The sequence below is a fragment of the Cervus elaphus genome, chromosome X, assembly GCF_910594005.1.
Source record: "Cervus elaphus chromosome X, mCerEla1.1, whole genome shotgun sequence".
In the NCBI taxonomy this organism is placed as follows: domain Eukaryota; kingdom Metazoa; phylum Chordata; class Mammalia; order Artiodactyla; family Cervidae; genus Cervus; species Cervus elaphus.
This window is the reverse complement of record NC_057848.1, coordinates 62,570,081-62,590,541: the sequence shown is the minus strand read 5'-3', so window position 1 is coordinate 62,590,541 and position 20,461 is coordinate 62,570,081. Positions and strand designations below refer to the sequence as shown.

The window sequence follows — 20,461 nt, the reverse complement described above, 5'->3', positions numbered from 1 at the left end:
TTAAGAGTTTTAGGCAACTGGGCCAAAAGGTCTGGCATGTTAATATGTTATGAGCTTGTGATATATCATGATAGAACCATAATGGATGCCTACATGAAAACTTTAATCCTACATTCATATCTGAGGGTGGGACAAGCCAGAGACCTTAAGGAAGTAAGAAGTGTTAAGTCAAGGTACATTCACTAAACAAAAGTGACAAAATTCGGGGTGTTTTACGTGTTTTCACATGCTATGATAATAATGTTGACCAATGATATAGTGTCATTGGGAAGTTTCTTTTTTTATAGCAAGAGCAGTGCTTTCAGCATTGAAATTAAAAGAAAGTTTATATTACACTTGCTTGATGGAACTATGTGTTTAATTATGAACTATTCCCTTTTTTTTAGGTTTTGAAAATGTTCACCGACTTCCTGTCATTTATGGTTCTATTCAACTTTATCATTCCTGTCTCCATGTATGTCACGGTAGAAATGCAAAAATTCTTGGGCTCCTTCTTCATTTCATGGGATAATGACTTCTATGATGAAGAAATTAATGAAGGAGCCCTGGTTAACACATCAGACCTTAATGAAGAACTTGGTCAGGTAAGAACTTATTTTTACTTAAAATAAGGTAACACAGTGAAAACTGCTTTTATTGTAGTCTGGATTACCAGTGTTTGTGACCATTTCACATTTGGAAATGTAACTCAATAAAAATTTCTTTATGCAGGCATGTAATGAAGGCAAGCGATGTTATCTTAACTATAGTGTCAGTTTTTGCTGGCATTTTTGAGAAAGACCCAATTTATGTATTAAATTTGAATGTTACAGAAATTCTCTTTAAAACTTATCCTGTTGGTGGTGTTGATTATGGGTTATTGCTTTGGAACAGGAAGCAAGTAGTCTTCATCACCATCTATAGTCATTTAGGGATAGAATGTGGGGTAGTGGAAATAAAGCTATTTTATAAATGCATTTTGTTCCATAAACCAAATTGACCAGAGTTGTCCTATGGACATTTTCTTGGTATATTTTCTTGGACATTTCTGATCAGATGGAATATAGACCTAAAAAGCAGAGTTGCTTATTCTGTGCAAGAATTTAAATGAAGGGAAGGATGTGAGGGCATGCACTCCACTAAATGCTTTTTGCTTCATGTACCAATGTAGTCCAGGCTTTGACCTTGCTAACCCAGGTTGTTTTCAAATGCTAGGCTGTAGCCTAGCTGTAATTCTTCAAGTGGTGACTTCTTGGATTCTTTTCTGACTAGTATTGAGAAAGTTTTTGCCTTTATCTGAATTTACTGTGTCACGTAATGATTTTCACAAGCCGAGGGGAGTGTTTTGGCTTACATTTACTTCTCTTTATATTTAGAATGTCAAGGCTGTGGAAATGTCATTTCTGGGACGAGGAGATGCAGAATCAGTTAATGGAACTGTGTGGCTGGAACAGGGCCTCACAGTTGTTTTAAATGGTGCCTATTTGCACCTATAACCTCAAAACTCAGCTCCTGAATTCAGTCTCCCACTACCCCCACTCTCTATTTCTGTTCTTTATACAACCTTTGCCTAAACTAGAGTATCTACTTGACAACTAGTCACAGGGTGAAAGGATTCTCCAGATACCATTATGTTGAGACCTGACTCTAGGACTCCAGGATCCCAGAGGGTGGCATCTGCCTCCCACAGAGACACTGAGTCACAGAGGATAGAATAAGCCATGAACAGGCAAATGCCTTTCCATTATATATTGTTCCCAGAAGTTTCTTTTATAGGTCACTTCAGTGACCACAGCTGACCTTAGCCTTTGTAAATCAGAACTTTCCATCCAGGGACTGAGCCTGGTAGAACTGCTGTAGTCCTAGATAAAAGGCATCAATCTGCAACTCTTTTGCATGGGAAAAAAAATGAGTTATAAGCCACCTCTGGTGAACTTTTCCCTGACAGCTGATCTGCCTCTTCTAGATTCAGTGCCTGACCGCATGGATTAACCTACCCAAGGGTGAACATGGCTAGTCCCCAGCTGCTGCAAATAGAACAGCCATCTTTCCACATGTGGCACCTAATTCTCATGAGAGACAGGCAGGATATACAGGCCAGATCTCCACCTCATCAGATTCCATCTTATCTATGAGGATGTGGTTTTGTTCCTATGAGCTAGATTTATTCATACTTCAGAAAGTAAAATAGAGCTTTGGATAATGATCTATTAATAATAAATCTAATCAGTGAAAACAAACCAGTTTTGATTTTAGCCACCACTTCTTTCCCCCACTAAAACCTGCCTTTTTGGGTATGATCGTCATTTAACCAACTAACTAAGGTAATAACCAGACCACCACTTACATTTGTACAGTATAAAAAAAACTTACCATCATACCAACTTACATCAGCTTGTATGTATGGAAACAACCTAAATGAAAATGCAAGGAAGTCTTAAAATGATTTCGTTTTGCATTTAGTGGACCAGTACACACAAAATCAAGTGTAACCGGTTTCCTCCTTGATGAGTCATAGTTTAAAATCTATAGGACTTTTATTTTACTTAAAAGCAGTGTCAATTTCCATCAGTACCATTGCAAACACTTGCTTAACCTCTTTCAAAGTGACCCACATTGGTATTAAAAGAAAAATAGGAAGATATGTTTAGAACACTGTTCGTCTTTGACTTGAAAAGCAAAAAGAAGTAGACTGCTCGTTCAATTGGAAAAGAATGGGGTCTTTTATGATTAGACATCTGTCCTTTAGACAACCAAATGGTTTCAACCTTGAAAAAATCGTGGGGATAGCCTGTTCCTTCATATCCCGTCTCAGTCTCTCAGCTATGCCCAGCAGTATGCCAGAGTATATATTCTGATTCCAGTAATTCAATCTAGTGGTTGTGCACTAAAGTTCTGTGTTATCTAAGATATGTTCTTGGTACTGGGGGTTTCTGTTACAAAGTAAACAAGAAAACCTTGAGTTGTTCACCATATAGTTGAAGAAATACACCTATCGTACCCTAACTTTAGCAATGTGATGATAATCAGAAAAATTACAGGGACTGTGAAATGATGGAAAGAGTCCAGTACTGTGATTTTGATCAGGTCAGCAGCAATGACGGTCAACATCTATGTAACACCTTAGAGCTTGCAAGCATATTTAATAATCTTTACAACCTTGTGCAGCAGCTTTGATTATTTAAGGCTAATGTTTAATGTTCAGAGAGATGGGAGTTTTTCCAAGGTCACAAAGTTACTGAGTGGTGGAGCCATGAGTCCAGTAGAAGGTCTTCACTAAGTTAAATGATAAAAAATATTTTGACCAATTTTGCCCTATAAACTAGATGATTTCATGTGTTCAGCCTTTATCTTAGAGCTCTCTCTATTCTTGAACAGCTATCTCACTTTAGGCTTTCTGTCCATAAATTGATGACTTTGAGCTTGCTGATAGAGAGGGTCTGCAACCGGCTCAAACCTACCACTAAAGAGGAAGAAGCTGATGAGAATCAGAGGCAGGCAGTAGCCTCTCACTCATCAGCCCTGTCTCTCCTATAAGTATGAGGATACCCTTTAATAATAGCCAATCCTCTCCTCTTGTCCTTGAAAGAAAAAAGTGAAAGTGAAGTCGCTCAGTTGTGTCCCAACTCTTTGCGACCCCATGGACTGTAGCCTACCAGGATCCTCAGTCCATGGGATTTTCCAGGCAAGAGTACTGGAGTGGGTTGCCATTTCCTTCTCCAGGGGATCTTCCCTACCCAGGGATCGAACCTGGGTCTCCCGCATTGTAGGCAGACGCTTTACCATCTAAGCTTAGTATAGTGCATATATTAGATCATTGGTTCTCAGAGCATGAGCTCGGGAACAGCAGCACCAGCATCACCTGGGAACTGATTAGAAGTGCACATTATCTAGCCCCACCCCAAGAGCTACTGAGTCAGGAACTCTGGGGATAGAGCCCAGCAATCTGAGTTAACAAGCACCCTCCAACTGAGTGTGCTGCAGACTACAGTTTGATAATCCCTCTATCACGGTATACTTTGTTAGCCTATACCCTTGAGATTAATTGTAGGCAGATCCATACTGTACAGACTGTTATATATAGGCAAACAATTGTACTTTATGTTTTTAAAGTTATTACCTTTGTCATCTATAAAAGATTTCAAAATGGGTTAATGCTCACTCAGCTGTAGGAGCTGCACCAACCCAGGAGAACCTTTTGGGAGAAAATGAAGGTTAATAATTTTGATCACACAAAAAGCCCCAAAGAATTTCATTTTAACTAGGAAAATCTAGATGATACAGGAATAATAGCACTTGGATTAATTTAAAGGGAGAATTCAAACTTGGCTGGCTAACAGAAAAAAGAGAAGATTGGAATGCTATATTTGTGCCAGTGCTGCTACCGTGAAAAGCTTTGAAAAATAATTAGAAAGCAGCTACTGCCGCAGTTCATCTCTTTCTCCCTTACATAATAAAAACCTTAATCTTGTACTTATGCTTGTTCCTGTCAGCCCGTAATTTTAACTATTTAAGCATAAATTGCCAAAAAGGAGGATAAAATTGTGGGTTTCCAAAAGCCAGATGTTATAAATAGAAGAGATAAAAACTGAGATAAAATGGAAATGCTCAAAAAGGCTTATTTTACATGGAAAATTTATTTCATAGTCTATTTTTTCCATTATTTATGAAAGTATGCTTATACTTTAACCTATCATTATAAACTCTGCCCCCCCTTTTTTTTTAATTTGGAAACTTTTTTTGAGGAGTATCTGAAAATACACATAGTATTGGGGAAGAAATTTCATTTAAGTTTTTGATCATTTATTGACTTACTGTGTCTCCTAATTAACTGTTATTATTATTTCCCCTGTCTATCTATATTCTGTAACTGTTACATACGTATAAGACAGTGAATTTCATTTCAATCCAGTATATTTATAGAAAATTTTACTTTTCAAGGAAAACTTTTGTTACATCCCAATTAATTTGCATGCATGCATGCTCAGTTGCTAAGTCGTGTCCCACTCTTTGTGACCCCATGGACCATATAGCCCACCAGGCTCCTCTGTCTTTGGGATTTCCCAGACAAGAATACTGGAGTGGGTTGCCATTTCCTTCTCCAGGGCCCAATTAATTTAATTCCTATCAAATATATTTTCTGTGTGTGTGTCAGAGAGATAGAGAAATAAGTGGTCCATAAAATGTTTCCTGCTTGGAAAATTGACTTTTGTTATGTTAGCTTCTTTATGTCAAAACAAGTAGGTGTTAAATTGAAGGAGTCTTAGTTTGGACAAAATAGCCCCATTTTCCTTCCTACTAATCTGTATTTGAGTAGGTCTACCAAAGAGTCAGGCACAACTTAGCGACTGAACAACAAGAACCTTAGACATGTGATACTATTTCAGAATCTTTTTAAAAATACATGTTCATTTCTCATTCATTTGATAATACTGCTTCTGTCATTGTCTGACATTTGACAAGTCTTTAGAAAAGGTGATTTCTGTGGATATGAAAATAGCCATGCTAACTAAAAGTTAATTACATTGAAGAAAGTAAGAATGCATATGTTTGTATTCTTGTTTTTAGGTGGATTATGTATTTACTGATAAGACCGGAACACTCACTGAAAACAGCATGGAATTCATTGAATGCTGCATAGATGGGCATAAGTATAAAGGTGTAGCTCAGGAGACCGATGGACTATCTCAAACTGATGGACCCTTACCATATTTGGACAGAGCAGATAAGGTGGTATTTTTTGCGTTACCATTTTACCTTGAGATATCAATTTAGATAGGCATATGTTAACATAGTAGAAATGAAGGATTTTGGCACGTGACATAGACTTTTGAATAGCCATTTGTTCATTGTTGCAACTTCACCTTTCTTATTTTATGGATGCCTCTGGAATTTGTAAACAAGTAGAATTTATAAAAAGAGAACATTGTGAGAAATGGCATTTGGGTAAATCTTTCACTTTCACTGTGTGATCATATTTGGTACTTTATCTTTAAAAACATGAGCTGCTCCGAGAATTATGTCTACTGAAATCATTCAAGCCCCAGAAGTGTCTAGGCATTAAATGAACCAGAGTCTCCATGCACCTGAGCTATTGCTAGATTGTGAATTAGAACTGAATGCACTCTTTTAGGCCATGGAGATGTCACTGCTTTGGGATTAGGTGGCACTGCAGTAAGAATGAGTTAATAGAACCCCTAAGGTATGTTAGCTAGGGACCAGGCATGTTGGCAGGAATTAGGAGTATAGCTCATTTGAGTATTAGGAATTCATAAATTTCTGCTATTCAATTTTCTGGTGGTTATAACATGCTCTCACATTAATAACTTTTCTCTGTTCATTGACTACTTACCAAGTGATCACAGTAAAAATAATATAGTCATTTTTCTGTTGCTGTTCAACAGAGTCGAGAAGAGCTCTTTCTGCGTGCCTTGTGTTTATGTCACACTGTAGAAGTTAAAACAAATGATACTGTTGATGGAGTTACACAGTCAGCTGAATTAACCTATATGTCGTCTTCACCAGATGAAATAGCTTTGGTCAAAGGAGCTAAAAAGTAAGCACATATATTATGCTGGATGAATAATTTCTGGATAATAATAACATTCTGCCTGTAATTAACAATATGGTATTCTCACCTCAAAGTTTGTTAAAAGAGTAGATCTCATATGTTAAATGTTCTTTTTACCCAAAACAACAAAAAAGCAAAAAGACACAAAGAAACTGAGAAATGTCAGGATATCTCTTCCCTTGATTGTGATGATGATGTCACAGACATACGCATGTTTCCAAAGTCATCCAGTTGCACATATTAAATATTTGCAGTTCTCCATTAGTTATACCTCAGTAAGTAATGCTGTTTTAAAACCCAAAAATAAGTTGTAGAAAAATACATTAGCATTTTCAAGAGTAAAAAAAAAATCAAACATTCCTTGTATTTCTCCTAAGAAAGTAAAATCACAGGAGGACAGGCATTATTTTGTTTTTTCTCTTATTTGCTTCAATAACCTTATCTTATACGTATCCTTAATTCTTTAATAAGGAGCCAAGCTACTTTATCGGAAAGTTGGAAAAAATTCCCAAACCTAACCAATTAAGACCAAAGAGAAAATTGCAATGCATAGTTGTAACTTTCATCACTATTTATGCATTCCAGCCAGAAGTCCAAATGTTCACATTATATTTTGGAAATCTTCTAACAGTGGTCACTTTTCATATAACACATATTATTTATGAAGTACTCCCAGCAATTTTGATATCATTTGGCTATTGAAAGTCCTGCTTTATCCATGAGGCCCAAGATGATTAAGTAGATAAAAGGTCACCCCATGTGTTAGCTACAGAATTGAAATTACAAATTGCCTCTTTTTTTGGTTATGATTTGTGACTGGGCATTGACTTGGTCTGTGTTATATCTCAGCAAGTAAAAGGAAGTACAGCTATAGACTGGGGTTTTATGAAAGAGAAGAAAACAATAAACAAGTATGAATAACCCCAGTGCAAAGGGAAATTCATCATTCTTTAAAAATACACAACAGTCTTTTTTATTTTGTTTCACAGGTATGGGTTCACATTTGTAGGAGTTCAGAATGGCTATATGAGAGTAGAGAACCAAAGAAAAGAAATAGAAGAGTAAGTAGCTCTGTATGTTTGATGATTTTCATTTCTTAACTCCACAGTCAGCTTTAGATGGATTTAGCAAGGGCAGCAAAGGGAAGTGATTGCATCTATAAATATAAGACTCTGCTCTCCCAGGTAAGAGTTTTATATAAATGTAGCTGGAGTAGAAGACATTTTTCACAGAGTGGCAGAAATTAGCATTTGAGATGTAAATGATTCCAGTTTTGTTCACACATCGATCCAGTTGCCTGAATGAGCATCTGCCTGGACTTTTCTGAATTTTAGATGCCATTTCAGGTCTCCAGCACATGCTGCAAGAAAAATCAGTGAACATGTATGAAACCTTCTGCTGTCTAGAACCTAATCATTCTAGGATTACACACCCTGCCAGTCATAACAGCTTTGGTGTCAGAAACTTTCTCTTGTTCTAGATGCTTGAGTGTGAGCCCCAGGGCAAGTACTCTGATGCAGTAGTAAGCTCCACATTTCCTTTTTTTTTTTTGCTACAGAGATCCCAACAAACAAATCCACCTTGCCTTAATAACAGGTTTTAATTAGGCCCTCTGATTAATTTTATATCCTTTATAAGAACTTGAAATATAATTATCTGACTTTCATTCTGACTCCTAGCATCTCCTGAGACCCATCTCAGAAACCCTGTAACACATGTAGATTTGCTAGGGAATATGCCTCTTTGGAAAGGAATGTTCAAGAGCCAGAGGAACCCAGAGGAAGACTCTTTGGCCTGACTGCCAGGAAGGAGCCCAGAGTTACTGTCAAAATCCAGATTCTAGCTGGTTCACAACAGTGCCCCCATCTGGCCAATAGCAAATGAGACATTATGCTACAAGTAGATGTCTTACACACATATCCTATATCCCCAAACCAGTGACCTGCTCACTCCCATCAAAGACAAGCTTGGTAATAAATACTTTTAAATCAGATACTTGTATATAAGTTATTTATTTTCAAGAAACTATTTCCTCACATTTTCTCAAATAACTCTTATTTTTCTTCTTCATTTCATCTACTGTATAGCTTAGCCAGCGCAACACAGAGCTGATCATGTCATTCCACTGTTTATATACCCTTCAATGGATTACTATTGCCCTTAGGATGAAATCCCAAGTATCTGCAATGGCCCACAGTGTTGTCAGGTCCTAACCCCTGCCTACCTCTCTTGCTGCTCGCCTATCAAGTAGATGTCAGCCTTATGTGGACTACGTGCTCTCATGTTGCTGTGCCTTTGCACATGCTCTTCTCTATACTCAGAGTGCCATGATGTCCTTTCTCCATCATGTCACTGCTGCAAGACACAGCTCAGGCAAAACCTCCTCCAGGAGGCCTTCCTTCTGTGCTCCTACATCTCCTTGTGTGTTCCTTTACTTCAGCATTTAGAAGACTAGGAGGTAGTCATTTCATTAACCTCTGCCTCGCTTATCATGGGCTTTCCTGGTAGTTCAGATGGTAAAGAGTCTGTCTGCAATGCAGGAGACCTGGGTCTGATCCCTGGGTCAAGAAGATCCCCTAGCAGAGGGCATGGCAACTCACTCCAGTATTTGTGCCTGGAGAATTCACGGACACAGGAGCCTGGTGGGCTGCGGTCCATAAGGTCGTAAAGAGTCGAACACAACTGAGCAATTAACTCACACACACATACTTATCATATGATAAGCCCCTTAAGAGAAAATTCATGTCTCTTCTCCAGCATCTGTCACTGTGCCCAACACATAGTAGGCATTCCATAGATGATTAAAATAAGTGGCAGGATGGGACTATTTCTAGATAGCCTCTAGATATGGCTTGGTGGAACAGCTCTTTGTACCTCATTCCTATGCAGTCACTCTCCCCTTACTATTTTAAGTCATATAATGAGAAGGTATAGATACCCCTTAACCACCGCTGGTATCCTCTGTCAGTATGTTCCAAGTGCAGAGAAATTCCAAAAACACAATGGAAAGTACCCGTTGTGCACACAAGCAGCAACCCTTAATCCAAGAGGAAAGCTCTGTTAATGTAAGATGTTTCTGCTGTGTTTTATTTTTCCCAGTGTGGTCTTGGTACTTCACTTTTCTCACTTTTTTTTTTCTATTAAAGGTATGAACTTCTTCACACCTTAAACTTTGATGCTGTCCGCCGTCGTATGAGTGTAATTGTGAAGACTCATTCAGGTATGCATATTTAAGACTTGACTTTTTCTGTCTTTCCATTTGTAGATTTGTTGATCAACTACTTCAAGAGAGAAAAACATTTCATGTAGTAGTGTTTGATTACTTAAAGTCGTGCAGAGCTCTTGTATATCCGTGAATGTATTTACATAAGCACATGTTCAGTTTGTCAATTATCAGTGGCAGAACCCCTAGTATGACAATATATGAATTTTCTTGGCAAGTGAGCTCCACTTCTCAGTCTTGGATATCCAAACAGGAACAGAAAAGGTGACTTTTACAGTTCAGGATACTGACCAATCACCACCAGTGTCTACCTGTGGCAGCCCACTACAACTGCATGGTTTGAGATTACTAGCGGTAGTTTTTGCGTGTAGAGAGTTGCTGGTTCTCCCTCCCTGACCATCCTAACTCCCCACTGCTTTACACTTTCTGGGAGCAGGTGAGCCAGAGATGACCAAGGCCCAACTGCTGGGAAAGGGCACGTGATTTACTCTAGCACCCTGGGCTCTTTGTTTCACACAATAAAGAAGCTTGCCCTTTTCAGGGGGACCAGTGCCATCCTTTCAGGGTTCACCCATGTTCTTAGGAGAAGCCGTGGTGGCTGTGATGCCTTCTGCTCAGATTCAGCAATACCCATGGGGTAGCATTGCTGCTTCATTTTTGGGCTCGGATTCCTCTGTGTAAGTGTGTCTCTGTATGTATGTCTCTGGGTGGTTTTTCAAAATATCTTTGATTTATTTCCTATTAATTAACTTTTTAGGATTAAATCTGTTGAAAATTTCTTAATATGAGAATGAGAAGATATAGACAGACCCTTGAGGGAATATGTCCATCCTTATTCATACTTTGTGGTGTGACTGCAAAGTTACAATGTTGATTTCATTATATGCAAATGTGGAATTTGTTCTATGACTTTTAAACACACCATGGATATACGAGAGAAATTTCTTTTTTTTTTTTTTTAATTTTTTTATTAGTTGGAGGCTAATTACTTCACAACATTTCAGTGGGTTTTGTCATACATTGATATGAATCAGCCATAGATTTACACTTATTCCCCATCCCGATCCCCCCTCCCACCTCCCTCTTCACCCGACTCCTCTGGGTCTTCCCAGTGCACCAGGCCCGAGCACTTGTCTCATGCATCCCACCTGGGCTGGTGATCTGTTTCACCATAGATAGTATACATGCTGTTCTTTTGAAACATCCCACCCTCACATTCTCCCACAGAGTTCAAAAGTCTGTTCTGTATTTCTGTGTCTCTTTTTCTGTTTTGCATATAGGGTTATCATTACCATCTTTCTAAATTCCATATATATGTGTTAGTATGCTGTAATGTTCTTTATCTTTCTGGCTTACTTCACTCTGTATAATGGGCTCCAGTTTCATCCATCTCATTAGGACTGATTCAAATGAATTCTTTTTGACAGCTGAGTAATATTCCATGGTGTATATGTACCACAGCTTCCTTATCCATTCATCTGCTGATGGGCATCTAGGTTGCTTCCATGTCCTGGCTATTATAAACAGTGCTGCAATGAACATTGGGGTGCACGTGTCTCTTTCAGATCTGGTTTCCTCAGTGTGTATGCCCAAAAGTGGGATTGCTGGGTCATATGGCAGTTCTATTTCCAGTTTTTTAAGGAATCTCCACACTGTTTTCCATAGCGGCTGTACTAGTTTGCATTCCCACCAACAGTGTAAGAGGGTTCCCTTTTCTCCACACCCTCTCCAGCATTTATTGCTTGTAGTCTTTTGGATAGCAGCCATCCTGACTGGCGTGTAATGGTACCTCATTGTGGTTTTGATTTGCAGAGAAATTTCTTTTAATATTTATTTGTTTATTTGGCTGCATGAGGTCTTAGTTGCAGCATGCAGGCTCTTCGCTGTGGCATGTGGGCTTAGTTGCTCCATGGCATATGGGCTCTTACTTCCCAGACCAGGGATTGAACCTGCATCCCCTGCATTGGAAGGCAGATTCTAAACCACTTGATCACCAGGGAGGTCCCTGTGCGAGAATTTTTTTTTAAAAAAAAACACCTAACGTGTGGAATTCTTCTCTTCTTACCTGTACCCATGCATGTCTGCATTCTATTGCAAATGGTGAGATGTCTGAGGAAGTAGTCTTCCAAGGGCCTTGACCTCAGAGCTACCGTTTTTTAACTTCTTGAACTTAGCACTTTGCCTTATAAGGTTGGAATCTCTTTCTTAAAGGTCAACTGTCTGTGCTCCTGGGTACACAGACTGGTATAAAGCTATATTTATAATAGCATTCTACAGAGCAATTCTCCAGTTTCCAGTGAAAACCGACAAGCTACTGCTAAAAGCTAACATATATAGGCTTTGAAAATGATTTTTTCTTGTTTGAGCCTGAGTTTGCTCCTTGACATCTATAGATGCTACATGTGACTTTTAGATCATGGTTGACAGCATCCTCATAGTGAATTCAGATGCAGCTTCTTGACACAAGTGATTCACTTACAAGATATATCATTTAACAGAGGTGCATACTGTAAACTCTGGGGTATTAGTTGTGTCCTTATTGGTCCTCAGAGGTGGTGGATGTTGTTCTGACAGAGCGAAGGTCAAGATGTCTGCTTCCAGTTGGGTGAACATTCCAAGGCAGTCCTAGGATACACAGCTTCTGGGAAGGAGAAGTGACCGTAATAGTTATCTGTTATGAAAATCCCAATACCAGTCTAACTCTAAGTAAGTCAAGTACTCTGATTCTTTATTTTAGGAGACATACTTCTCTTTTGTAAAGGAGCCGACTCAGCAGTTTTTCCCAGGGTGCAAAATCATGAAATCGAGTTAATTAAAGTCCATGTGGAACATAATGCAATGGTGAGCCTGCACCCCTGCCCTCAATAGAGAGAAGGAGAAATGCTAGAGATGATTATGTCTATGGATTGCTATATAAAGGACAATTTAAATGAATTTTAGCTTATTTTGATGGTCTATTTTTATATTGGGGGATTTTGTAATATTATTTTCCTTAGTTTAATATAAAACATCCTGGAGCAAGTTTCTGTTCAGAATTTGCAGCCTTTGAAGACTTTTCAAGAATCTTTGTTTTATGTTCTGCTTTTGTGTTTTTTTAAACCCAAGAGGTATTATTTTGTTATTCTGAACCCAATTGAATGTTAACCTAATACAATCTGTTTTTTCTCCCTTTTTTAACTGAAAAGGAAATTAGTCAGAATTTCTTTTTTTTGTTTGTTTGATAAAGCAAGAGTATTTAAAGAGTGTATTTTGTTTGTTTTTATTTGTCATTTGGATAACTGGAGATCTCCTACTTTGCTTCTAGGAGGGGTATCGGACACTTTGTGTAGCCTTCAAAGAAATTTCTCCAGATGATTATGAAAGAGTTAACAGACAGCTCATAGAGGCAAAAATGGCCTTACAAGACAGAGAAGAAAAAATGGAAAAGGTTTTCGATGAGATTGAGACAGACATGCATTTAATTGGAGCCACTGCAGTGGAAGACAAGTAACTAGAAAATGATACTCTTGTTATTTTAATGACCAATCATTTAGAGTAGTATCTGTCCAGATTGGTTATTTATTCTCAAGCTTTGAAATCTTTGATTTAGCTTTGTCTATACACCAGGTTTTGAACAGTTTGTGGAAATAATTTTTGAGTTAAGTATTTGTGACTTAGAAGAATATGAATCTGTCATCTCAAAGGTCTTTTGAGTACTTCCTAAGCCACCCCTTCATTTATACAGAAATTTATGAAGTAGTCTTACTATGTGTAGGAAGTTTTGTGCTAGAGGTATCATTCAGTTGGTGTTTGGTGGAATGGATATGATTTTGACAGACATATGAGCAGAAGGGAAATTCAAGGTAGAGCAAGCAACATGAGAACTCATTGTAACCTGGTTTAACAGACTAGAGCACATTTTAAAAATAATTGGCTCTGCCGGACATGATTATAGGGCTCCAAAATTGATCTGCTTGAAAAAATATGTTTTAGATTCTGTTTGGGGGGTTTTCTAGAAATAATGAATGCAAATTATCAGGCTTAACCTAAACACGAAGTTATAAACATAGATTCAGCTATGTTGGAAGGTTCTAATAGAATTCATACAGTCTAATTTCACTGTTGGGCTTCCCTGGTGGCTCAGTGGTAAAGAATCGGCCTGCCAATGCAGGAGATGCAGGTTCAATCCCTGGGTCAGGAAGATCCCCTGGAGGAGGAAATGGCAACCCACTCTAGTATTCTTGCCTGGGAAATCCCATGGACAGAGGAGCCTGGTTGGCTACAGTCCATGGGGTCACAAGGAGTCAGACCAACTTGCCAACTAAACAACAATTTCATTGTTATTCTCTAGCCAGAAGGAATACGAAGTATCCTTCTTCTGTCCTTCCCTTTCAGAATTATGCTTAAATTGTCTTTCAGAATGTTTGGCTTTCAAGGTCCTCAGGGATGGGAATTTGCTGACTTCTCTCAGTATCTCATTAGGATGTATCTGACCCTTTCAGTTTTGAACCACATTAAGTATTTGTAGACAACATAATGAAATATGCTAAAGTGACAGTGAGTAAGACCATTTGGTGAGATTCTGAACATTTTAGCTAAAAGTGATGATTCTTATTTCTGTCATTAGATACCAGTTACCTCAAGAGAGGTCATGAACTTTCAAAACCTCATTGTCTGAAATGTACTTTAATAAGTAAAATTATGCCGACAAGAATATGCTTAGAAAGGGTAGAGGATATATAAGAAAAGTAACTATTAAAATATGTCAAGATTCCAAAATTGCTATGAATTATAAGAATATTCTCTTTAACAAGCCTTCTTGCAGAATCTGTGTCAGGAATTTTCAAAGATAACAAAGTTTCCTTTGTGTTCCCAGGCTACAAGATCAAGCTGCTGAGACCATTGAAGCCCTGCATGCTGCAGGTCTGAAAGTCTGGGTGCTTACTGGCGACAAGATGGAGACTGCAAAATCCACCTGCTATGCCTGCCGCCTTTTCCAAACCAACACCGAACTCTTGGAACTGACCACCAAGACTATTGAAGAAAGCGAAAGGAAAGAGGATCGATTACATGAGTTGTTGACTGAATATCGTAAGAAGCTGCTGCGTGAATTTCCTAAAAGTACTAGAAGCCTTAAAAAGTAAGAAAGTGCATCAATTTGTATATTTAGGCCTTGGTACAGATGTAAACCACAGCTACTTATGCAGAAGGCTCTGCTTTCTCTAATTTATCATTGGTTGGTTGTAGGTGGTTTATCCCTGTGAGTTAGAACCTTCCCTGAGGACTTAGCTAATAGCCTATTTGAGATTATTTGGCACTTTCCACCTCATGTTTCTTTTTTTAAAAAACCTACACTTCTTGAGCTTTAGAAAAGTGGTTCGCTTTCTAAATATTTAGGGTCTGGGTATTTAGCATTGATATCCTGGCCTGGTCCATGTTAAGAAAAAATATCCCTTTTCATGGTCTCTTAAATTGAATGCAATAAAGTCAATCTCTGTAACAGTTTCTGTGCAGGTTGAGGTCCTGGAGCCATTTTCTGTGTGAATTTTTATGCTTCACAGGAGACCAAACACTTGATAGCGTAGCCACTTGACTGCTTTCAACAAGCTGCTTAGGAAGAACTTGTAGAACCTAGGGTTCTCAAGGAAAGGCACTGATCCACAGTAATTCAATACCAAGAGATACATTGACCATGGCTTAGGTTTGTCTAAACCAATTACTGGAGTTTACCTTGGCCATAAGCAAATCGATTTCCTCTTCTAAATCAAAAGACCCCTAGGTAATACTATTTCACATTTCTTAAGCATACTCTTTGTTCTAGGAGCGGCATTAAGCACTTTAAATTATTCTCATTTAATCTTCACAACAACCCAGTAACAACTAATTTTCTTCATGTTAAAAATAGGAAAACTAAGGCTCAGAGAGATGAAGTGACTTATTTGAGATAACACAGCTAATAAGATGTAGAACAGGTCTATCCAATTCCAGAGCCTGTACTTTTAACAACTCTGCTGTATCTCTGTCCTCATCTCTAGGGTTTAAACAGGCTTTAAAAATGAACAACCCACATTCATGAGATGATGTCCAATTTTAAAACAGCTGTTGTTCTTCTGTTACTTGGACATGAGTGAGAGTAAACAGGTTTTTATTAATTGTCTGTGATAAATGTTTCCTTCCTTTAGCCAAATGGTACTTATAAAAGCAGTCCAGATTACATGTGTTTTACTTGTGCATTTATCTTAATCTGCTCAGGCCATCATGACAAAATACCACAGAGCGGGTGGCTTAAACAATAGAAACTACTTCTTGCATTTCTGAAGGCCAGAAGTCTGGGATCAAGGTGCCAATATGGCTGACTTCTGGTGAGGTTCCCCCTGCCTGACTTGTAGAAAGTGGGCTGTATCCTTTCTTGGCTGAGAGAGAGGAAGCTCTGATGTCTCTTCCCCTTCTTATAAGGATATTGATCCCATCATGAGGGCCCTACCCTCACGACTTCATCTAGACCTATCTGTCTCATTTCCAAATACCCTCACCCTGAGGGTTAGGGATTCAACATGGGACTTCATGGGAGACACAGTTAAATCCGCAGCACCATTGAGCAGCTCTTGGCCACTTGTGTAAAAGCCAGGGCTTATGGAAAATTGAACTCACCATCTCAAAACATTTCTTCTTCCTCATTCATCTGCAGTTGGGTGAAGTCTTTCCCCAAGTTACACAAGCATGAGACACAGAATCCCTTTGGCCAGCTTCTGCTCCTTTGTCTCTTCCATTGCAAATCCGCCCCCAAGCCCTACCCATGTTCCCGCTCTCTCCACTGGGGCTCCTTTATCAGAGTCCTAGTAATTTGTGCCTCAAAGCACTTAAGCCCCTCTACCCAATGACTGGTCCTTAGGTGTAAAGCACTGTGCATATCATAACCCTGCTCAGAAACCTTTAGTGTGTCTCCATTACCCACAGAATTAGGTCATACCAAAGACCCCAGGTGACCTTTTCAACTTATTTTCCTAGTATACCACACATACTGGAGAAATAGCAATCCATTCCAGTATTCTTGCCTTGGGAAATCCCATGGACAGAGGAGCCTGGCGGTCTACAGTCCATGGAGTCGCAAAGAGTCGGACACGACTAAAGCAGCTTAACACACATACCACATATACGTTCTCTCTTTCTTCACCTCTTTCTGTCCTTTCAAGTTCCATTTCAGATGTCATACCTCATAAAGAACCCACTGGTCTTTTCTGGTCTGTATTTATTCTCCCAATTACTGGATATTAACCTTTTTAAAAATTATTTTATTTTATATTGGAGTACAGTTGATTAACAGTATTGTGTTAGCTTCAGGTGTATAGCAAAGTGATTCAGTTATATGTGTTTCTATTCTTTTCAGATGTTAACCATTTATCATGTTTAGTGGGGCATTTCTCTCATGTGTGCCTCTTTCACCCCAAGGAGATTTTCTAGTCTCCAGAAAAAGCTTAGTTAATAATTCTTTCCGTTCTTCTATATGGCTTAGTTAGACTTGATTTATACAGATATTGCTTGATTGATTATTGAGCCACTGTTTTCTGCACCTTGTTAGCTCTGTGAGTAGGGGAGCAAAGGAATGCATGATTGATATCTCTTTAATTAGTGAAAAAAACATGCTCATAATAGTATGAAGCAAAATATGGAAGGAAGGAATGATGAGGCATATTAGACTCTCACTACTCATAGTCTGTAAAACAGCAGCTCTTTAAACAGTAAACTTTCAGAAGCATAACATTAGACGAATGAATCTGTAATGATGAGACCCTGCTGTGTTTAACACTTCTGCAGCAATTCTCAAATGGCACCCAAGATTGCCTGAACAGAAATTGATTAATTGCTGGTTTTTTCATAATTGCAAAAAAATGAAATGTTAATTGGTAGCATTTTTTCAGTTGTAAGTTTTCCCTCCATATGGTTTTCTTAAATAGTTGGCACCCATTATATTTGTCGTTCCTGGCAACTAATACTGCTCAGTCCCAACTATGCATGCAAATAACCTATGGAGCCTTTTAAAACACACCTATATACTGGGTTGCCTAAAATGTCCATTTGGGTTTTTACATGTTAAATGGTTTACATGTTTTACATGTAAACCTGTAAAACCATGTTTTACAGGTTCATTAACCTATTCTGGAAAAACCCAGGTGAACTTTTTGGCCAACCCAGTCTAACCAAGCTCTGTCCAAGATACTCAGGTTTAATATGTCTATGGATAAACCTAAGACATGGGCATTTTAAAAAGCTGCCCAAATGATTCGAATGGGAAAGCTATGGTTGAAAATCACTAATCTAGTATAAAATGATACTTATTTAAAGAACATAAATCATTGTATGGAATTCTTTAATGAACACTTTGTCTTTTTGGTAGTCTGTCATATTTGAGAAGCCAGATCTATTGATGGGTTTTGTCAGTCAGGCAAAAATGTTAAGAATATCTTCTGTGATTTGTATACCCCAAAGCCATTTTGTCTTTTCCCTGCATCGTTCAGTTTTCAGATTGACTAATGATTTGTCTTCATATCAGAGTTTTACTGATTGAACTGTAATTTCCAAAATTCATCTTGAGTTTCTTATATGGAGACTGGCTGCTAGATTTTCATTATTTTTATATTTAGAACTTAGTGACATCTATCTGGGCAACTTGAGCCTCAAAGATGTGATAGAAAGTCTCTATTATGCCATTAATAGAAATGGTTGCTTCTTCAGAATTCACAGGTCCAGGAACCAGATTGATGATAAGTCTGCTTTTTGTGGTTTTTTCAAGTTCCTGAAAAACAGTGTATAGTAGATTCAAATATATTTGCATTATTTTTCTTTTTCAGAGCGTGGACAGAACATCAGGAATATGGATTAATCATTGATGGCTCCACTCTGTCTCTCATATTAAACTCTAGTCAAGACTCCGGTTCTAACAATTACAAAAGCATTTTCCTACAGATCTGCATGAAGTGCACAGCAGTGCTCTGCTGTCGGATGGCCCCATTACAGAAAGCCCAGGTAACTGGATATTAGTTGATGTTCTATTCTGGCTACTTCTGTACACCTAGATACAAATTATCACTTTTAATTCTCTTCAAAGGGCCCCAAGTACCTTAATATATCTTTCCTGGCCTCTTCCTCTGTATGGTCCAACTCAGGAGCCTTCCCGCCAATTTGAATTAAACCTGTGCTTCACCTTGCTGTCCCCTCAAGCTGGCTGTCCAGTTGCTCACCTTCTAAATTTCCCTAATGAGTGCTTGGTGCCTGTTGCCTTCATCCCACTACTCCCGGCTCCACTGTTCCATTAGCTCCATGCATATTTTCTTCCCATCTTACTCTGTAGGATCTCTTGGAGGAGAGCAGCAAACTCCTTGCCGAATCCATTGCACTGTCTTCCATTTTCTCCTCCTTTCTCCACTGCAGTTGACACTGCAATTATATCCCTGTTTAAACTCTCCTCCCTTGGTTTCTGTGATAGTCCACGGTCCTCTTTTTTTTCCATCTTGGCAACATGGTGTTTCTTTGTTTCACCCTCGGTCTTCTCCCTGATTATCAGGTTTTCCTGGGGCGATGTCTTCCATCTGCTTTTCACTTACATCCTATCTTTGGATAAGCACATCCTTTTCTATGACTCCGACTGACTTGTCCTTTTTGTTAAGTCACATATTTCTAGCTGCCTGCTAGATGGCTCTATGTGGACTCCCTCTGTAACATTAAATTCTAGTATCCAAGACAGAGATTATAATTTTCTCCTTCAGGCCAGTTTGGGTTATCCTTTTTCTTTATTATTCCTGTCACCAGTGACATTTTTCTTTTGCTCCCCAAGTCTCCAAACTGCCTTTGACCCTTTTCTTCTCACTCATTCCATATAATCACCATGTCCAGTTCTTCCTAACTTTTGTCATAGCTCTCATTTTGGTGCCATCTTCTTAAACCTTTTATCTCCATCCTAGTGCAAGCAAGCCCTTAGGGCTTTATACACAGAATGTTTGATTTAATCTTACTAATCCCTTGCTTTCACCCTTCCCCCTTCCATCTCTTTCCCCATACTCCCAAATTAATCTTGTTAAAACTGTACTTCTCCCATCATATATTCTCCCTTAGAACCTTTCAGTAGTTTCCTGGTCCCTTAGGATGAAGGGCAGATGACTCAGTATGGCAGTCAGGGCCACCCCTGTCGACGCTTTCCATGTGTCTGTACACACTTTGAATCCACTATCACTCCTACATCCAGCATGAATCCTCCACTCCTATTGGTTGTTCCCCTTTTGTGTCCCTTCCCATGTGCCATGCTCACGCCAACTTCCAGGACTTCCCTCATATCATTTCCTCATCTGGAATTGTCTCTGAATTCCTCTTGACCTAACAAAAATTGTGTTCCTAACAAAACCCAATGCAGAGGCCACCCCCCATGTGCTGTCTTTTCCAGCTCCTCCAGCTTGCATTGATCTGCTTCACCTTGCCTCCTTGTACTCACTGCATCTCTGGAACCTTAGAGTGTCAGGTACACAACTTTCTACTTCTGTGTACACTGTATTCTTTTATATGCATTGGTCTTGCTGCTTCCCATCCCTCAGCTGCTTGCTCTAGACCCAGGGGCTGGCGCTGTGTCTTTGGCTTCTCCTTCACAGACTCCGCTCCCTACCTTGCATAGGCATGTGCATGCACCCAGCCCATCCTAATTGAGGCAACCATCTCTCCCT

General features: G+C 38.9%; 1 protein-coding gene across 5 annotated transcripts in view; it reads left to right on the top strand.

Moving 5' to 3' along the window:
* ATP11C (ATPase phospholipid transporting 11C) overlaps window positions 1-20,461 on the top strand; it is a 168,011-nt gene that overhangs the window by 103,728 nt on the left and 43,822 nt on the right. For all 5 annotated transcript variants that reach the window (XM_043895977.1, XM_043895981.1, XM_043895976.1 and 2 more), the window contains 9 exons: window positions 387-584; window positions 5,548-5,709; window positions 6,384-6,535; window positions 7,540-7,611; window positions 9,697-9,770; window positions 12,511-12,614; window positions 13,078-13,259; window positions 14,629-14,892; window positions 18,602-18,776. In XM_043895977.1, coding sequence (XP_043751912.1) covers window positions 387-584; window positions 5,548-5,709; window positions 6,384-6,535; window positions 7,540-7,611; window positions 9,697-9,770; window positions 12,511-12,614; window positions 13,078-13,259; window positions 14,629-14,892; window positions 18,602-18,776 — 1,383 coding nt within the window. The remainder of the gene's footprint in view (window positions 1-386; window positions 585-5,547; window positions 5,710-6,383; window positions 6,536-7,539; window positions 7,612-9,696; window positions 9,771-12,510; window positions 12,615-13,077; window positions 13,260-14,628; window positions 14,893-18,601; window positions 18,777-20,461) is intronic.